The following is a 17,065-nucleotide window of genomic DNA, read 5'->3' on the forward strand; positions in this document are numbered from 1 at the left end:
CAACTATCAATCATAATTATTAATTGATTATTCAAAAGTTTGTGGCTGCTTATATAGTTTGTGGACGTGGTACTCTGCCTTTTCAACACAATTTAATTACAACTTCTAGTCAAGAACTGTAAAGGAAAATTATTTGTCACATTTTTTTACTGATCAGATGGATACCATTAAAATTATAAATGGACCTCGTCGGTCTAATTTTTATCTCGATACAGAGAATTTTAACAGAATAAAATTATAAGATAATAAATTTGGTGTGTTAACGATGGAATTCCTAATACTTTTTATTGTATACGCGTTGAGTATGCTTCATTTACTGTTATATATATAATATTGAATTTTTCTTTTTTTTTTTTTGGGGGGGGGGGGGGGGGGGGGTTTGGGGGGGAGCACATGATAAAACTTGGAAAATTTCATGGATCTTTATTCTGAACCCAAAATGTGAACTACCAAAGGTTGAAAATGATAATCTAATATTTTGATGTTAGATAGAAATTCCTCAAATCTCGAATGGATTATAAATAGCCGCTTAGTTACTAAAAATTATATTAATATCTTTAAAATAGAACAAACGAAAAATATATTTTGACAGTGTTTGAATAGGCGTAATGCAAAAATGCTTTGATTGCGGAGTTTGACAATGAAATTTGAAATTATCATAATTTTCTATTCCGATGAAATTTTGGATGACCAAACACTTCACATAATTGTTGGGAAGGGTTATTGTTTGTTGCAAACTTTCATTATTTTGACCACCATTTTAAGTATTTCTTTCAATTTTTCTACTTTTCAATCAACTTTAGTTATTTTTTTATATTTTCTATAGTTATTTTTTGGGCCTGGCTTTTTTTCAAATTATTGCAATCAACGTTAGGCTATTTTTTGACCAAATTCTGTAGGCTTCTAAGACATTTCAAATCTTAGTGAGTTTCAGGTTTGTTTTATCTAGATTAGTACTTTTTCTATTACATAGCTATTAACTCGGTTAAGAGAGTCATTCATCAATGAAATATTTTACTTTCAATTCGAGTTTTCAAGATTATTGAAAAAGTGCGGTGGTTATTCTTTACTTTCAATTGCTTCTGCTCCATCGATTTCCTACCACTATATTTTCTAGGGATACTTACATTTTCATTTCTTGAGATTTGGTGTAATTATACGTAAACCCCAGTGGTTTGAAACATTACATCTAACACTCCTAAGAATTTCTTCCGACTAACAAATAAGTCATTACATTTGCTAATATTAACAAAAAATAAAAATATATATATATATTTGCCCCTGATTGACTTTTACTAATTTATAATAGGTCAAATAATTTTTTTATAACCAAATTAACCTTATACGTACGTTTTCACGCATTAATGTATGTTAGGAGATATATCTTCACTGTCATAAGGGTAGTTTAGTCCAAATTTTTTTTTTTACCTACAATAAGTCAGTAATAAGTCAAACGATGGTAAATTTCAATTTTCATTCAGTTATTTTATTAATATCAGCAAATTCAGTGAATTTTGATTAATAGAGGGACTTATTTGTTAGATCGAAATAAATCTTGGGGGTGCTAAATGTAATTTTTCAAACTATATGGGATCTACGTATAATTACACCAAGCATTAGGAGATGGGAGTATAATTATCCCTATTTCCTGTTATAAATCTTTCAGGACATCCCAATGTTCAAGGAAACATTATTGTATAAATCATAACCGTAGGAGGTGCAATTTAATTTTTTTTATATAAACCATCATTTACATCATATAATACATAAAAAAAAAATTACGAAACAATAAAGACAATGAACTGCAAATTTTTCACTTATAACTCATAGTCTTTTATATATAGAATCCGTTTAAGTTTTTAGGAGTATTATTGTTATAATAAGTTGAAAGACCAACACCCGTATACGAGGGATTTGAACTCAACACTTTTCAGTTAAGAGTTTCGGGGCCCCAACCTTACAATTGAGTTTTGTCAGCTTAATTTTCATAATTCATGGTCTTTTATATAAATATTTAAATTTTGAGGGGTATTAGTGCAATTATTTCCAATATTTTCTTCTAATGAAGTAGTTGTGGAGTTCTAGACAAGTCCAACCCCGGAGTTGGGTTCATCAGTTTACAATTCTGGTTCTACAGTTTTGACTGGGAAGTAGTTGAACTTCAATTCAGTCAACATGTCTCCAAATTTCCTCAAAGCCGACATTAACATATGATATTTGAAATTACCAGAAGTCTTGCAAGAAAAACAATGGGACAAGAGCACAACATAAAATAGATTAATATTGTATTAGAAATTTTATTTTATTTTTATCAGTTTAATTTCGTTAATGAGCAAACATAATTATTAATAGGAATAATTGAGGTTTCATGTAATTACACGTAGAACCCCCATGGTTTGAAAAATTACATCCAACACCCTTGATGTTTGGTTCCGTCTAATAAATAAGTCCCTTCGTTAGTAAAAATTCACTAAATTTGCTGATATTAACAGAAAAACTGAATGAAATTGATACTTACCCTCGATTGGCTTATTATTGATTTATTGTACGTCAAAATTGTTTTTGGACTAAACTACCCTTATAACGGTGAAATATACCTTCTCACATACATTAACGCGTGAAGACGTATGAGGGTAATTTGATCATAAGAAGATTTATTTGACTTGTAATAAGTCAATCGGGGGTAAATACAGATTTTTTTCCAATTTTTTTGTTAACATCAGTAACCTCAATGAATTTTATCTAACGAATGAATTTATTTATTAGATGGAAGCAAACCTTAGGGGTATTAGACGTAATTTCTCAAATCACAGGAGTCTACACAGAGCAAAACTCACCAGGTTCATCAGATTTAATTTCTCAAATCACATAGAGTGCACAAGTGATATTTAAGAGTTATTTAATGTGATATTTTTCACATATGTATAGCATGTGATATTTTTCTGACAGAAAAACCAACAAAAAAAGGTCATATGTGGAAAATTTTAAATTTCATAAAGTTGAGATGGTAAATTTACACAAAAAAAAAATCGATAATAAAATATATAAACGGGCATAATTCAAATGACAAAATATAATTTACGTTAATTTATAAATGTTAAGAACCAAAATTTAAAACATAGGGACCAAAAGTCCTTTCATGAATCTAGCCCTCAGTTGAGATTCAAACAACAAAGGTTGAATTCAAACATATGCATGGTCGTGGTCCCAAAAATAGAATTATATTTGCATGAATATGTGAATTTAATTCGCCATTACGCATGCAGCCTCTACAACTCAGGAAACTCAATGCTGCCCAATTTAGACTCGCAATCTCTCATATTTCAAGCATTCGGAACTCCCCGTGCAACTTCCCCTTTCCCCTAAATTAATATTGAAATTTTTCGGTATTCATTACAAATCTCCGTGTGCACGGAAAATCATAAATTTATCTTAAAAATAACATTCAGCTTAGCCAGAAAGAATCGAACACACAACTTTTTAATATAAAATTTCGGATTAAATTTATGTATTGCATCTTTTATTTCATTTCACATACATGTATATAAAAAATCATTCCTTAGATAAAATGAATGACGTAAATTTTATACATCTAAATATAAGATGCAACATGAAGCAAAATAGAAAATCCAGCGTTGACTCTCCTGAACTAATATCCACATTGATGGCAAGTATACATACATAAATTCAATGTTCCAACTCTGACGTCTGCCAATTTGAATGGTGCAAATAGCCTCCACTCCCAGTCAAGAAATCCCATAGTATAAATACTCCTCCTTTCCCCAACAATTAACACAACAAAGCCATTTGAACTTCTCAACTCAATTCTCACACATACACATACACCTACGTACACATATATACATTTCTGTTGTTCTTCGTCCAACTCTCTCTTCAAAATGTCCAATGTAGTGAAAAATTCTATCAACTTCTCGATCATCGTCGTCCTCTTTCTGATGCTCAGCTCAGTTTTCTTTGTGACTGAGGCCCGTCGTCTCAATGCTGCCCCAAAAATTCATGGATTTTCCATCAATGCCATCAAGGCGGGGCCGAGTCCAGGGGATGGACACAAGTACGTTAACGTTCACACTCTCGGAGGAGTCAAGGAATCCGGTCCGAGCCCTGGTGACGGGCACAAGTATACAAAAGCTAAGACGCTTGGAGGAATCAAGGACTCGGGCCCTAGCCCTGGAGCAGGACACTAGACAGCTAGTACTCGATAATTCATATATTTATAAATATAAATTTAGATATAGATATAAATATAGACACATAGTTCACACTTACTATATAATTCTTTATTGGAGTTTAATACTTGTAATTATATAGTTTACCATTCTTTCCAAGTCATTTTGGTTTTCTTTATTATTATTATTATTTTTTTATTAAAGTTGTATTTAACAATGAACTACACATTCTTAGGGATGTGTAATTTATGGTAGTAATGATCAATAAAGAACATTTCCATGAGACGAATGTGGTGCATGTCTTGATACTGTAGAAGAGATAATTTTTTTGTTTCATAATTTACATTTATTACATTTAGAGTCACATTGTTTATGAAATTTTTGAAAATGGTTCTATAACTTGCAAAAGTTTAATTTTTAGTCCTTTTACCAACTTCAATTAGAAAATTAAAATGGAAAAACTCTTATGCAAGGAAAACAACCATGTAACTTGCACGTGATTTTTCTCGTCAATTTTCTAATAGAAGTTGGCAAGATCACTAAAAGTGACTTTTTTTAAAAAAATCCAAAGATTATTTTTGAAATTTTGTAAGCAATGGAATTAAAAGTATACATGACTTAAGTTATGAGATGAAAAGTGAAAATTACACATGACTTAAGAGTGTACTTAATGTGGACTGGTGCAGTTTTTAAAAAGTTTAGCCCAAGCCCAACACGTTAAAAACACACTTTGCGGTCTTATTGGTTTGGGATAATTTTTGCGGTCTTTAGTATAAAATCAATCACTTGTATAATTATATTAGTATTTTATGACAAATTATACTTTGATTAAATTATTTTTTCATAATAAATGCATTTTTCTGTATGATAATTAGCAAAAAGAATATAAATATATGAGATATCGGTTACAATGTTTAAAAAATAAACACTTATACATGGTTATTCATTTATTATAGAAGAATACATATAAATAAAAGAACTTATCAATTTTCTTTTTATGAATAATATTGTGAAAAAGTCTTTATTTTGAATTAAACTTCATAAGAAACTGATCATAATAATATATAAATGTTAAACAAACATTATTTGAAATAAAATAAGATTATGAAAAAAAAGATTATAACAGAATAATGATATCATCTATTTCAAGTTCTTACATTTATCAACAGCATAAAAAATATAGAAAATTACCAATAACCAAGAATTAATTAACTAATTGATCTCATTTTTTGGGTAGGAAATTAGGAATCCGAATTAGATTGTCTCTCTAAATTTTATTATAGTTTTGGTTTCATTTAGTATATACAAAATAAGATGTACAATATTTTTAAACAAAATAAATATATAATCTTTGAATATATAGAGTGACATAAAAATAGTAAAGACTTATAACTGCAAAAATTAATTGAATAGGAATGGAGATCTGGCGCACGGTTAGGCAAGATCTATGAGTGTATATCAGAACTTGTTTGGCGACCCGGATGTGCGGGTTCGGGCACAAACTATAGCTATATAAGATTCGTTCCACCCGTCGCCAAATTTGAAACTGGAAAGAAGTGGGAAAGATTGAAGTCTCTGCTCACAGCATGAAGCATTGCAGCAAATTTGGCAAGGAAGGACGGAGAGTTCTCTGATTCTTTCTTGCTTTTCATATCAGTTGTCAGAGGAGAGAAGTAATTTATCGGAGCAAGTCTTTGGGGACGAATAACAAAATTGCGAAGAAGAAAATGGTGAGCAGTTCCAAGGGAGAGTCGGCGAGCGACGGCGAGAATTCCTCCGGGGACGCGCCGGAGTCCGGCTCTAAGAGCTTATTCTCTGAAGGGGAGAAAGTTCTTGCTTATCACGGACCCCGTATCTACGAAGCCAAGGCATGCCCTAATATCCATTTCTCCTAGGGTTTTCGGTCTCGTTAACTGAAGTACTTTTGGATTTTTATTACGGTTGTTTTGTTTATCTTGTGGTAAATTATTCAAGTTCTGTGGTTTTGTTTGGTTTAGCTGGTTTGACCATGACTCTGGAATTTTAATTCTACTCGAAGAGTTGGTTGATTTACTGTTCAATCAATAAAAAGTTAAATTGAATCTCAAATTTTCAACTATTGGTTTCTTTCTGTTAACGCCAGCGATTGTGGATCGTGGGTGTAGAGTAATGTTGTGGGTTTAGAATTCTTGCCTAATTGTTTGTGGTTTGGCTTTTTCCATGCTGTGGATGACTATTGTTTTTGAATGCAATGGGATATGAGTCAATTTCTGAAAGAAGAGAGAAGGAGGCTTGCATATCTAACTAGGAGATATTTGTGCTTGTTTGGGTGGATGCATATCTAAATGTCACGAACCCATGATCAAAAGATTGATATTTATTATGCAGGTTCATCTGCATTTGTGCCGCAACATGTGTTTAATAAGTACGCGTGTCTTGTGCTGGGCCTAATATTATGAGGAATCTCAAATGTGAATAGATATTTCTATTTCTGTTAGCACCAATATCTATGAGTGGTGAGTGTAGAATAGATGTGCAGTTTTCTTTTTAGGATTAAATAGTTTTAGGGTTCAGTATATCCATGCAACATACAAGTAGTTTATTGAATGTATCTCGGGTATGAATCACTTCTTTGAAGGAAAGAGGGTTAGGCTAGCATATGTACATAGAGGACATTTGGACCTGTATATGCATATATACATGTAACGAATTTTGACCTGGATACTTATGATCGTGTATGTTCATCTGCATTTGTGCCTGGACACGTGTTTAAATGTCTAAAACATGTATATATTTTCTGGTGGCCAGTATTTGTTTCCAATTATGTACGAAGTAATGAATGTGATATATAAGTTGTGTATTTGTAATGCGTAAATGTGGCTGGCATAACGGATTTTTTGAGTTGAAGTAATTGCATTATGCTATGTATTTATTCAATTGCTTTGAGGTATCACCTTTTGAGGTATATAGCATCAGAAATGTTTCTAATTCTCACCCCTTAAATATTTTCTGTACAAGTTTCCCCTTTGATAACAACCTTCTTTTGGCATTTGGTAACAATCATGCCTAATCATTGTACCTTAATAAAGGTTCACCCATGTCAAATCAGGGCTGGGAAATTGGTTCTAGGAAAAAGAAACACAGAAGTTGCTTATTTGCAATTATAGAGCTTTCAGCTTATGCACTTTCACTTGGGATATTATGTCCTCCATTACAACGTCTCACAACACATTGCAATTTAGTGATTTGGTTGGTCTCTCTATGTAAGTCGTGTTAAGATTCTGGAGGACCACAATGTGGCACCTAAATTTGCAAAATTTTATAAAGATCCTTTGGCCTTAGATTTTTTTGTAATTGTGATGGAATCTTGTCTTAACCATGAATGTGATTTGTTTACTTTGTTGCTGCTGTTCATATGAATCATGCGTTAATGTATCATTATTGAGGATCTCAGTTTGTTTTAGCATTTATTTGCTATATATCATCTGCATCTTTATATACCTATTTACTTCTATTTTTCTCTGTCCAATATAGTAATGTTTAAATTAATTGCTCTTTGGTGTATGTAAGGTTCAAAAAGCAGAGTTCCGGAAGAACGAATGGAGATATTTTGTCCATTACCTTGTAAGATTAATAACCGGCTCTTCATTTTTCGATCTGGACAATTTGCTTTGTGTTTTCATTACCTGGTATCCTCTGTTTTTAACTTTCTGTATGGTTTTCTTTCCCAATCCTTTATTTGGTCAATCAAAATCATGTTGTCCTGGCGTTATTTTTTAATGAATAACTGCTTTCTTTCTGTCATGGCATACGGTAACGGATTGATTATTTTTTGCAGGGTTGGAATAAAAAGTGAGTTTACTGATGCAGCATACCAAATGAATTTCTGTTTCTTACCAGATGAGAAAATAAAAGTAGCGCTATTCCCCCTTCCCACGCGCTCCATCCATAGGATTTCTTTTTGTTTATCAAACTTCAATATCTGATATCTGTCTCCTTTTCTTATATATATCTTCTCTTTTGATTTTTCTAGATTGATGTGATAACTGATCAGGTATAATACCTCATACTCTTTTAGATAACACTCAAGACAAGTTAGTTTCTTCCTAATGTCATTTTGTTTCATGTGTGCACGTGAGAGGTAATACATCCTTAATTTGTAAGGCTGAATTGAGAAGACATCCACATAGAAGAAGATTAATATAATAGCAATTAAAATGAAAAACTAAGAGGTCAAAGTGAAGAAATATGTGAATAGTTTGTTATCTCATTTCAGTTACAATAGTTTTAAGGAGATCTTGAAAATGGATCATGGTGAAAGCACTTGGTGAGAGGTTCTTGAGCTTCACAATGCTCATGTGAGAAAACCACTAGGTTTAAATTTGGTGGTTTCAGAGATTAGATTCTTCATGAATTGGGAGCAAAATTTTATATGACAGGAAAGATTGATGAAGGAATTGTTGAACTGGTTGTATGAATGAGTAAAATGTAAAATTTTCATTTCTCTGTAGCTTCTTCAGTTGGTTTTGGTGGTTCCAAAGCATGTCTATGTAATATCTTCATTGTATACAGCCTTTGTTCTGATGTTTTTCTTGGATTGATCTCTATGTAAGTACTGGATCGTAACTCCTTAATGCCTTCCACTGAAGATTGCTTGCGCTGGTGTGAAGAAGTATCTCAAGCAAGTAAAAGTATCTTTCAAAAATTAATGTATATGTAGGCAATGATTTATTAGTTTCCCAGGTACTCGATCTGAGGTCTTCCATTGTAGGAAGCTGGTCACTTTATGACATCCACTTGCAATGGCCTAGTTTTGGTGATTGTTAATGTCATAGGTCAATCAGTTCCTGGATTGTCATATTCCATCTGGGTTGTTGGCTGATTTTTGGGATTCATGTCTGTATATTGAGGTCTCACGCACATTGGGGTCCCTGAGAGTTCTTCATGTGCCAGAGGGTTGTCTTAGTGTTCTGAGTGCTTCTTCCAGTGCATTAATTGGTTCTTAGGCTAGCCATCTTGTGACCAATAAATTATGATAGTATTTTAGCATTAATATTGAGCTGGTTTCTCACCCCTCCTCTTTTTCTAACCCTTGATAATTTTTGGTAGGAACCCTGTCTATGAATAGAGTTTCATCATTGCTTTGTAATATAGTTTCCCGATCCGTATCAAACAGACCTTTTCTCCTTGTGTTTCAAAATGTGGACAAAACCTTTATGTTTTTTTCCCCTGGTTAAAATTAGATTTCTTTTGATTAAGTGGCAATCAAGAGCCTAGCAGTAGATACTACATTGATATTAGTATTTATTTTCTTTTTTTATAATCAAATCCTACTGGTAAAGTTCTTTTTAAAGATAAAATGTTGATTGTTCTAGTATGTACAAAATCACCAAGTCTTAAATATCTTGCCAATTAGTTGGGATGAATGGGTAGGCATGGATCGCTTGATGAAACATACTGAAGAGAATATTCAGAAGCAACAGGCCCTTGATAAGAAAGCTGGTGTCGACAAGAATACTAAATCAGGGCGTTCAGCACAAACAAAACCAAAAGGTTCAGCTGGTATGTCTGTTGTCTTTGGTCGGATAATTCTTTAGAAAATCTTGACAGCTGGTGTGTATGGATTAACTTAGTACTGTTGCTCTTGTGGATTTCGCAGATGCTAAAGTTGATAAAGAGGAGGCAAAGAATATAGGCATGTATTAGTTTCTACATTTTCTATACTTATCCTCTTGCACCTTCCATGTCCTCCTGGAAGATTGCTTGTCTCAATCTAGCCAATTTTAATCATGTGCTTTTGATGGGTCATCTTTTGACATTGAAGTAATAGCAGAACATATCTTGGCGCATTTTAAGTAGGCTAAGTGAGAGTGTGAACTCTATTGTTCGTGCAATAATATTAGGATTTAGGTGGAGCCGGCATGTTGACTGAATGAGAACATTTGGCATTATCCACTTTAATTTTCTAATAAACATGTTCCGTGCACAAACTGACCTATTTCTCTCTATGATATTGTAGTTGCCAAGGGGAAGAAGAGAAAGGCTGATTCAGGCATTGAGGTTCGTCCTGACTTGTAGTTGACATCCTTCAAGTTTCGTTCAAGGTCATATGGTTGTTAGGATGATTAAAGATTCGCTGAAACCTGCTTATGCTTATATTGCTCTCAGCTTCGTTGTTTATTTTTTTTCACACCATCAGTTTGAGCTACCTTGCCTTCTTAGCAGTCAATATTCATTAACTTACTGGAAGATAGTGGCTTTGATGTAGGATATCTCCATCTCCAGATGGGTTTATGTTTTGTGTTTCACATTCTAGGCACATACTCCTCATCATCACCTTTAGATCATTATAATGTGGAGACTAAGATAGAACTTATATAAACTAGTATTGTATTTTCAGCTTCAATTGATTTTTCTCCCATTCTCTCTCTAGAGCCCAATTCATCATTTGCACATGGTTACTTATGCTACTTTGCTGCTGTAGCCGTAGCTTAATTTAGTGTAGAGCAATAGCATTATTCTACTATCTAAAGTCATTACATTTCAGCTTCATCTTACTTGCAAAGTTCTGCTCTTCTCTTTTCAAGTGTTAGGCTTTTTACCAGCTCGTCAATAGAATTTTAGCATTGGAGATGCTGTCAAATACTAAAAGTTGCAGACGTATTCTTTGTACTGATTAACCTGTTCTGGTCTTTGCATTGTTAGGACAATCCAGCAACAGAGAAGCTCATCAAGATCCAAATTCCACCAAATCTAAAGAAGCAATTAGTTGATGATTGGGAGTTTATCACTCAGCAGAACAAGGTACTTTTATTTGTTAGCTAGAGAAATACAAACACACACATCCCAAGGGAAAAGAAAGAAATTGCATTAATTCAGTGCAAGCTATGATAGCAAGCAATAAGAAAATACTAATGAAGAAGATTCATGCATGAGAGCAGAAGTTGAAAAACACCCCTTATATTTTTACATATCAATTTGAGAAGGTTAACTGTTTCAAGACAGAAACTAAATTGTTCTTTTTTGGTTTAAATTTGATGTGTAATTGTGACATTAACATGAGAATGAAAATTAGTTTATTGAATATGTGTTTGACAAATTGCACATACTTTCTTTAATTCTGAATTAACCTGGCTAAAGAGTGAAGACTTTCACGAGGTCTTTGCTTGCAAACTATCTAATTAGTGTTTTCCTTCTGTACTTGAAGAAAATTTATTCAACTTAAATTCCTTTTCGAAAAATAATGATGATGGATTATGCTTATATTTGTCTTGCAAAAAAATAACGGACTATTGTCATCTGTTTTTTGCAATATGAAACGGGATGATGTTGTGGCTAATATAAAGTGCTATTAGGATGAAATCATTGTTATTAATGGCCTGATTTTGTTCTCTGTAAATTTTACATAAGCATGCGTTCTTGTGGCTTATCATGAAGCTTTCATGTGTTGAGTGCAGTTCTGGGTTTTGTTCGAGGTCCTTTAGAGAGACTGTGATTGCCTATTGATTTGTCCGAGCGACCTGGTTATTTAATGTTTAGTGTCTGTGTTATGGTACAAGTAAAATGAACATTTGAAGGTTCTTCTTTTCCTGCAGCTTGTCAAACTCCCAAGATCTCCAAGTGTTGATGAAATATTGACAAAATATCTTGAATACAGGTCCAAGAAGGATGGCATGTGAGTCCCTTATCTGCAACTTTCTAGTGGATAAAACATTCTGGTGTATTTCCCTGCTCTCTGAAACATGCATAAGCTCATTTAGAGGTCTAGTTTCAATGGGGTGATAAACTCCTTCCAGTAAATAAAGGGTTGAGCCAAAAACTTTTTTTACTTATTAACTATTTAATATATGTATTTCTTGGTGGCCGGTGTTGATAAAAATAACATGGTCAAACTGCAAGTTGATTGATATGATATTTATTAACTTCGAGGGATTGCATTAGAGACAGAATGCAGGGCCAATTCCGTAAATTCAGTTTTCTCAGCTTACTTGTCATGTTGAGAATTTACCCTCTTGGAATTCGATTAGACTGGATTTGATAATTGGTTTCAATTCTTCAAATATCTGTTTCTGAAGTTTTACTTTCAGTCCCTTAGTTCAATTCCTAATGCGATACTTTCCCATTTGAATCTTCTAGGCGCTAGGTCGGCAAGTAATTCACTGTTTGTTAAAAATGTTCTTTGAAAAATTTCAACTGTGTGCATATGGTAATTCTGGGAATAACCATTCTCATTTTCAATTGGCCTAAATTGATTTCTTACTGTAGTGGTACAAGTATCTGATTTGAGTAACTAAGATTTTGTTTCTAAAAATAGAATTTGAGATGGGTTCCCTTAGTAATGTATTGCATGAATACAGGATGACTGATGCAGTTGGAGAAATTTTGAATGGGTTACGATCTTATTTTGACAAAGCATTGCCCACCATTCTTTTGTACAAAAAGGAGCGGCAACAGTATCGAGAGGCAATTTCAGATAATGTCTCTCCATCGAGTGTATATGGAGCTGAACACTTGTTGCGACTCTTTGGTATGCTTTTCCTCTATTTATTTGAGCAAATTGTATTATTCATGGAGACTTTTGATTTTGAGAATTTTGTTCCTTATCTTGTTAGGCAATTCCTATTTGTTAAGATATAGTAGAAACATCTATTATTCTAAGACAATGTGCTTCTTGTTGAAGTTTCACCTTGTTGACAAGAAAATATCTCTGCTGCTGTTGGACATGGTGTTTATTAGTACTTCTTTTATTGGCAGTGAAGTTGCCAGAATTATTGGGATATGTGAAAATTGAAGAGGAGACTTTGATTCGGTTGCAGCAGAAATTGCTCGAATTTCTCAAGTATGCTCTATAATCTTTTTGTTTAATTCATGTCATTGATTACTCTGGTTCTGCTATTAGATATTTGCCCATGCAGAAAAATAATCAAAATATCATTTCTACCATGACCCTGATGAGATCAAGGTTACTTCAGATTAACTTAATATTTTCTCCTATCAAAAAAATAATATGAATGAAGAATAACCAATACTGAGTCCAGTTTGTTTTCATTAGTCATTTCTAGGAGTATAAGATGGCTTTTCACTGTTTACCTTTTTCTTTTGGATAAGTTTTTTCATTTATTTCAAGGTCTTCCTCTTTTATTATTGGCTCTCAGTCCTGCTTTCCTTGTGAAAAGGTGCACGTCCTTATGGAGAAGAAAGTTATTTCTCACTACCATATGATAAATTTATTTTCTTACACAATACTGCCATTTCAGTCTACCACTGGATTCTACTTGCAGCGACTTTTTGAAACTCATACACAGTTTGTAGTATCATGTAGAACTAGAATCACAATATTTTGGTCTGTCACAAGAGTCACGTCATTGCTTCAAACTTTCGTAGTTGCTTTAGTTGAATTTCTTTTCCTGTTGATGTCGACCTTGGTTCTGGTTCCTTGTTTCAGTTTTCAGATTGATTGTTTCTCTTGAACCTGGGAGTACTTTTCATTCCAAAGCTGAATGACACTATTACTTGGGTTATTCTTTATATGTAGGTTTCTGCAGAATAACCAGAGCACTTTCTTCCTTGCTTCTTATGATGGCCCTGAAGGAGGTGGCAAAGGGAAGGATAATTGACTCAAAAACCGACTGACGTGCCAGTTATAATTCTAGCTTTTGATATTAGGTCTAGCAGAATGGTTGGTATAGTCACTGATAAACACCAATTTGTTGTTGTAACTACAGATCCTTCTTTCCGTCTGTCTTCATTTGACAAGTTGCACTTGTTCTAGGTGGCAGAAGAACGCTTTCCATTTTTAAACTAAAAGCATAAACTGTGTGCATAATATGTTGAAGAGCATCAATTGAGATGACTTCTTTGCATTTTCAGATACTACCTATAATGTATAAAGTGTTTGCAACTTGTGCTGCACCTTTGTAGTCACACATCATTGTTCATTCTTGCTGGTTTTGGAATCGGACAGGTAAAACTTGTACTAAATTTGATTACATTTCTTTGATCTTTTCGTCAATTGATTTATCAAATGTTTACATGTTAGGGTTTTAGATGTTACCCATATCGATGCTCGTGCTCATATTCAAAATATTTATCTCAATAGGTTTGAATTCGTCTATGGATCTGGGTTAGGATCTAGGTAATAGTTTCACAATGGGCCCTAAATCAGACTTATTTAGATGGAAGCCTACGAATTTCGCTTGGAAGACAGTCTTGCTTAGCGTGGTTGAGTACATGTTTTCAACCTTACTATTATTATCTTCAAACTCTAAACTGTGACACTAAAACTCAAACCTCACTGTTGATCAAATTATTTTCCTACATTTCTTAATATATCGATTTTCCCAAATAGTTTCATCTTTCCTTACACTACTTTTGAAACTCTTAAGGTCGAAGACAAGTCCACTTTTCACTTTTTCTTCAATGCTTTCCTTACTTATTTTCATAAGAGGTAATAAACATCGACTTTTAGAGTAAAATTTGATCCAACATATTACCGTAACTGTGAGAAAGAAAGCCCAGAAACTAACAGTTAATGGATGGAATGAAACATCATCCATTTCATCATAACTCAAATGTCCAAATCCAGAAAGAGGAGATGCTCCAATCAAAATTCCATGCATTCTTTCATTTCATTGCACTCACCAAAAAAACAGATACTTTTGACTTTCCTCTGCAATATGTCTTAAATTAATCACAGAGCTCTACAGAACCATCAACCAACCAACCAACCAAAACCTGTAAGAGAAAAATGTACTTTCCATCTCACTAAAATATAATTCATCCTTGCCATTGATAGATCTAAGTCTAACCACCCTATTTATTCAAGGGCCCAGATTCCAGTTTTATCCACAATCCCCCTGTCCTCCACCTATTCTGTTTCCAAATCCAAACTTTATGGTTGTGGACTGGACAGTGCATTGATATTCTACCTCTGTGGTTCTTACAGTAAATTTGAGCCCAGAAACTGTAACCACTAAGAAGTGAATTTGCAAGGAGATGAGAATATTAATTATTTCAAAGCATATTTTCAACCAACCAATTGCAACCCAGATGTAGTGAGTGTGTGGGGATACAAACTACTTCAAATTTCAAACGACAGATGACTGACTAACCATTCTCCAACTTTCAGCATCAGCCAACTTCTTTTCTTGTCTTGATTTCAGCCCCTTTCATCATATGATTCTCCATATTACCATAATCTTTTGTTCACAACCAAAAAGGTTTCGCAAAAAACTACGAAAACAATTATAAAGCAAAAGGGTTGAAATGAAAGCAGATTGAAATTCAAATTAAATTACTTTTTTCATTTCTTGGTTCTCATTTTCTTTTTCCTTTTTTTGTTTTTTTGTCTTTTTTCCTAAAATCTGCTGGGAGATGGACAAAAAAACAGATGCAATCTCTCTTCTTCTCTCTCTTAAACTCTTGGATCCATCTCCTTTCTCTCTCACTGTACAATATGCACCAAAATGATTTCTTTTGGCCATTTTTAAGGTAAAGATCAAGAAGAAAATTCAGACTAAACAAGAAACAAAGATTGTTTCTTTTCCGGCCGTCCATTCCTAAATGATCAATCGATCCTGCTGATTCGTTCACATTGGCTTGTTGAACGCACATCTGCTGATACTGCTGCTGATGTTGAACGTATTGCTGCTGGTGTTGCTGCTCTAACCCCATCATATAGTTCCTCACCTCTGCCCTTATCATATCCTGCATCACCGCCATCAACTCCGCGCTGAATGGCATCTGCGCCGGTGGTGGAGCTGCCGATTTGGGAGAAGATGATTGTGGCGGTGGTGGCGGCGGCGGCGACGAGGGGGGAGTGGGCAGAACTTGAAGCAGTTGGATGGGATTAGGTGTGGGTTGAGTTGACTCGGCCCTCTGATTAGTTGATTCAGTTGACTCCACCCCGGGTAGGGAGAGGCTGAGACCAGTAGGGGGGTCGTCAGCCGACGACGGTACGATGCCGCCAGCTCTCGCCACCGGTTTATAGACATGCGAAGCCGACATCACCGCCAAACTCGAATCACTGACATCGGAGCCGGATGGGCTGCCAGGACTCAAGCAAAGACCCGACCCTGGCACGCCCGACCCGGCGCTGACGGATCTCTTTAGAGGCCGCTCCGATTGACTGAGGAACTCGTTTTTATCATCAAAATTACCTTCATCGGAGCTGAGAGAAGTGCACTTACGCTTGAGGGTGGAGTTCCAATGGTTCTTGACGGCGTTGTCGGTCCGACCGGGTAAAAGGCGGGCTATGGTAGCCCATTTGTTGCCGAACTTGGCATGAGCCCGAATTATGGTCTCGTCTTCCTCTGGTGTAAACGCGCGGTGCTCCACCTGGGGGGATAACTGGTTGCACCACCGCAGACGGCAGCTCTTCCCAGATCTTCCGGGTATGGATTTGCTGATAAGAGACCAGTTTCTGGGACCGTGCTTGTGAACCAGCTGCTGTAACAGGTCGTCCTCCTCCGGACTCCACGGCCCTTTAATCCGATCGACATCCATTTTCCTACCGCTGATATTTGCAGCCATTTTCATAGAAACATGAAACGGAATCAAGATTTGAACTTTGAGTTCCCCTTTTCAGAGGGTTCTTCAGTCTTCTCCTTGGCTATGGAGGAGATGAGTTTTATACATAGATGTATAGAGAGAGGGGAAGGGGGGGATATATATACACATATGAGATAGGAGCGTTATGTGCAGCGGGGCTTTGGGGGGTTGGGGGGGGGGGGGGGGGGGGGTTGGGGAACAATTATTCAAGAATCAAATATTTGTTTTACCACCAAACTACGCTTTCTCTGATGAATGGGATAATAATTAAAAAAAAAAAAAGGTAAATTATAGGTATTATCCATGAGATTTATCATAATTATAAATATTTTTTTGTTATTTAAAAAATT

The 17,065-nt window shown here is 34.7% G+C and overlaps 3 protein-coding genes across 3 annotated transcripts; 2 read left to right on the forward strand and 1 right to left on the reverse strand.

The window, feature by feature from the left end:
* LOC105176323 lies at positions 3,801–4,473 on the forward strand. Its single transcript, XM_011099088.2, has one exon. It carries the CDS (start codon positions 3,900–3,902, stop codon positions 4,203–4,205), a length of 306 nt encoding a protein of 101 aa, XP_011097390.1. The 5' UTR covers positions 3,801–3,899; the 3' UTR covers positions 4,206–4,473.
* Positions 5,569–14,090, forward strand: LOC105176207 (protein MRG1). Its single transcript, XM_011098936.2, has 11 exons — positions 5,569–6,055; positions 7,737–7,790; positions 8,005–8,018; positions 9,583–9,728; positions 9,826–9,861; positions 10,186–10,226; positions 10,872–10,970; positions 11,762–11,841; positions 12,524–12,693; positions 12,921–13,005; positions 13,702–14,090. The coding sequence occupies exons 1-11, from the start codon at positions 5,915–5,917 to the stop codon at positions 13,781–13,783; spliced, it is 948 nt and encodes a 315-aa protein (XP_011097238.1). The 5' UTR covers positions 5,569–5,914; the 3' UTR covers positions 13,784–14,090.
* LOC105176325 (transcription factor MYB44) lies at positions 15,175–16,821 on the reverse strand. The gene has a single exon (XM_020698595.1). It carries the CDS (start codon positions 16,701–16,703, stop codon positions 15,483–15,485), a length of 1,221 nt encoding a protein of 406 aa, XP_020554254.1. The 5' UTR covers positions 16,704–16,821; the 3' UTR covers positions 15,175–15,482.

This window comes from Sesamum indicum, linkage group LG13 (assembly GCF_000512975.1).
Source record: "Sesamum indicum cultivar Zhongzhi No. 13 linkage group LG13, S_indicum_v1.0, whole genome shotgun sequence".
Taxonomy (NCBI): domain Eukaryota; kingdom Viridiplantae; phylum Streptophyta; class Magnoliopsida; order Lamiales; family Pedaliaceae; genus Sesamum; species Sesamum indicum.

Coding starts and splice junctions, on each gene's coding strand:
- LOC105176207 (XM_011098936.2), top strand. CDS start 5,915: ATGGTGAGCAGTTCCAAGGGAGAGTCGGCGAGCGACGGCGAGAATTCC. Junction 10,227..10,871: donor AGGCTGATTCAGGCATTGAG/GTTCGTCCTGAC, acceptor TTGCATTGTTAG/GACAATCCAGCAACAGAGAA. Junction 11,842..12,523: donor AGGTCCAAGAAGGATGGCAT/GTGAGTCCCTTA, acceptor GCATGAATACAG/GATGACTGATGCAGTTGGAG.
- LOC105176323 (XM_011099088.2), top strand. CDS start 3,900: ATGTCCAATGTAGTGAAAAATTCTATCAACTTCTCGATCATCGTCGTC.
- LOC105176325 (XM_020698595.1), bottom strand. CDS start 16,703: ATGAAAATGGCTGCAAATATCAGCGGTAGGAAAATGGATGTCGATCGG.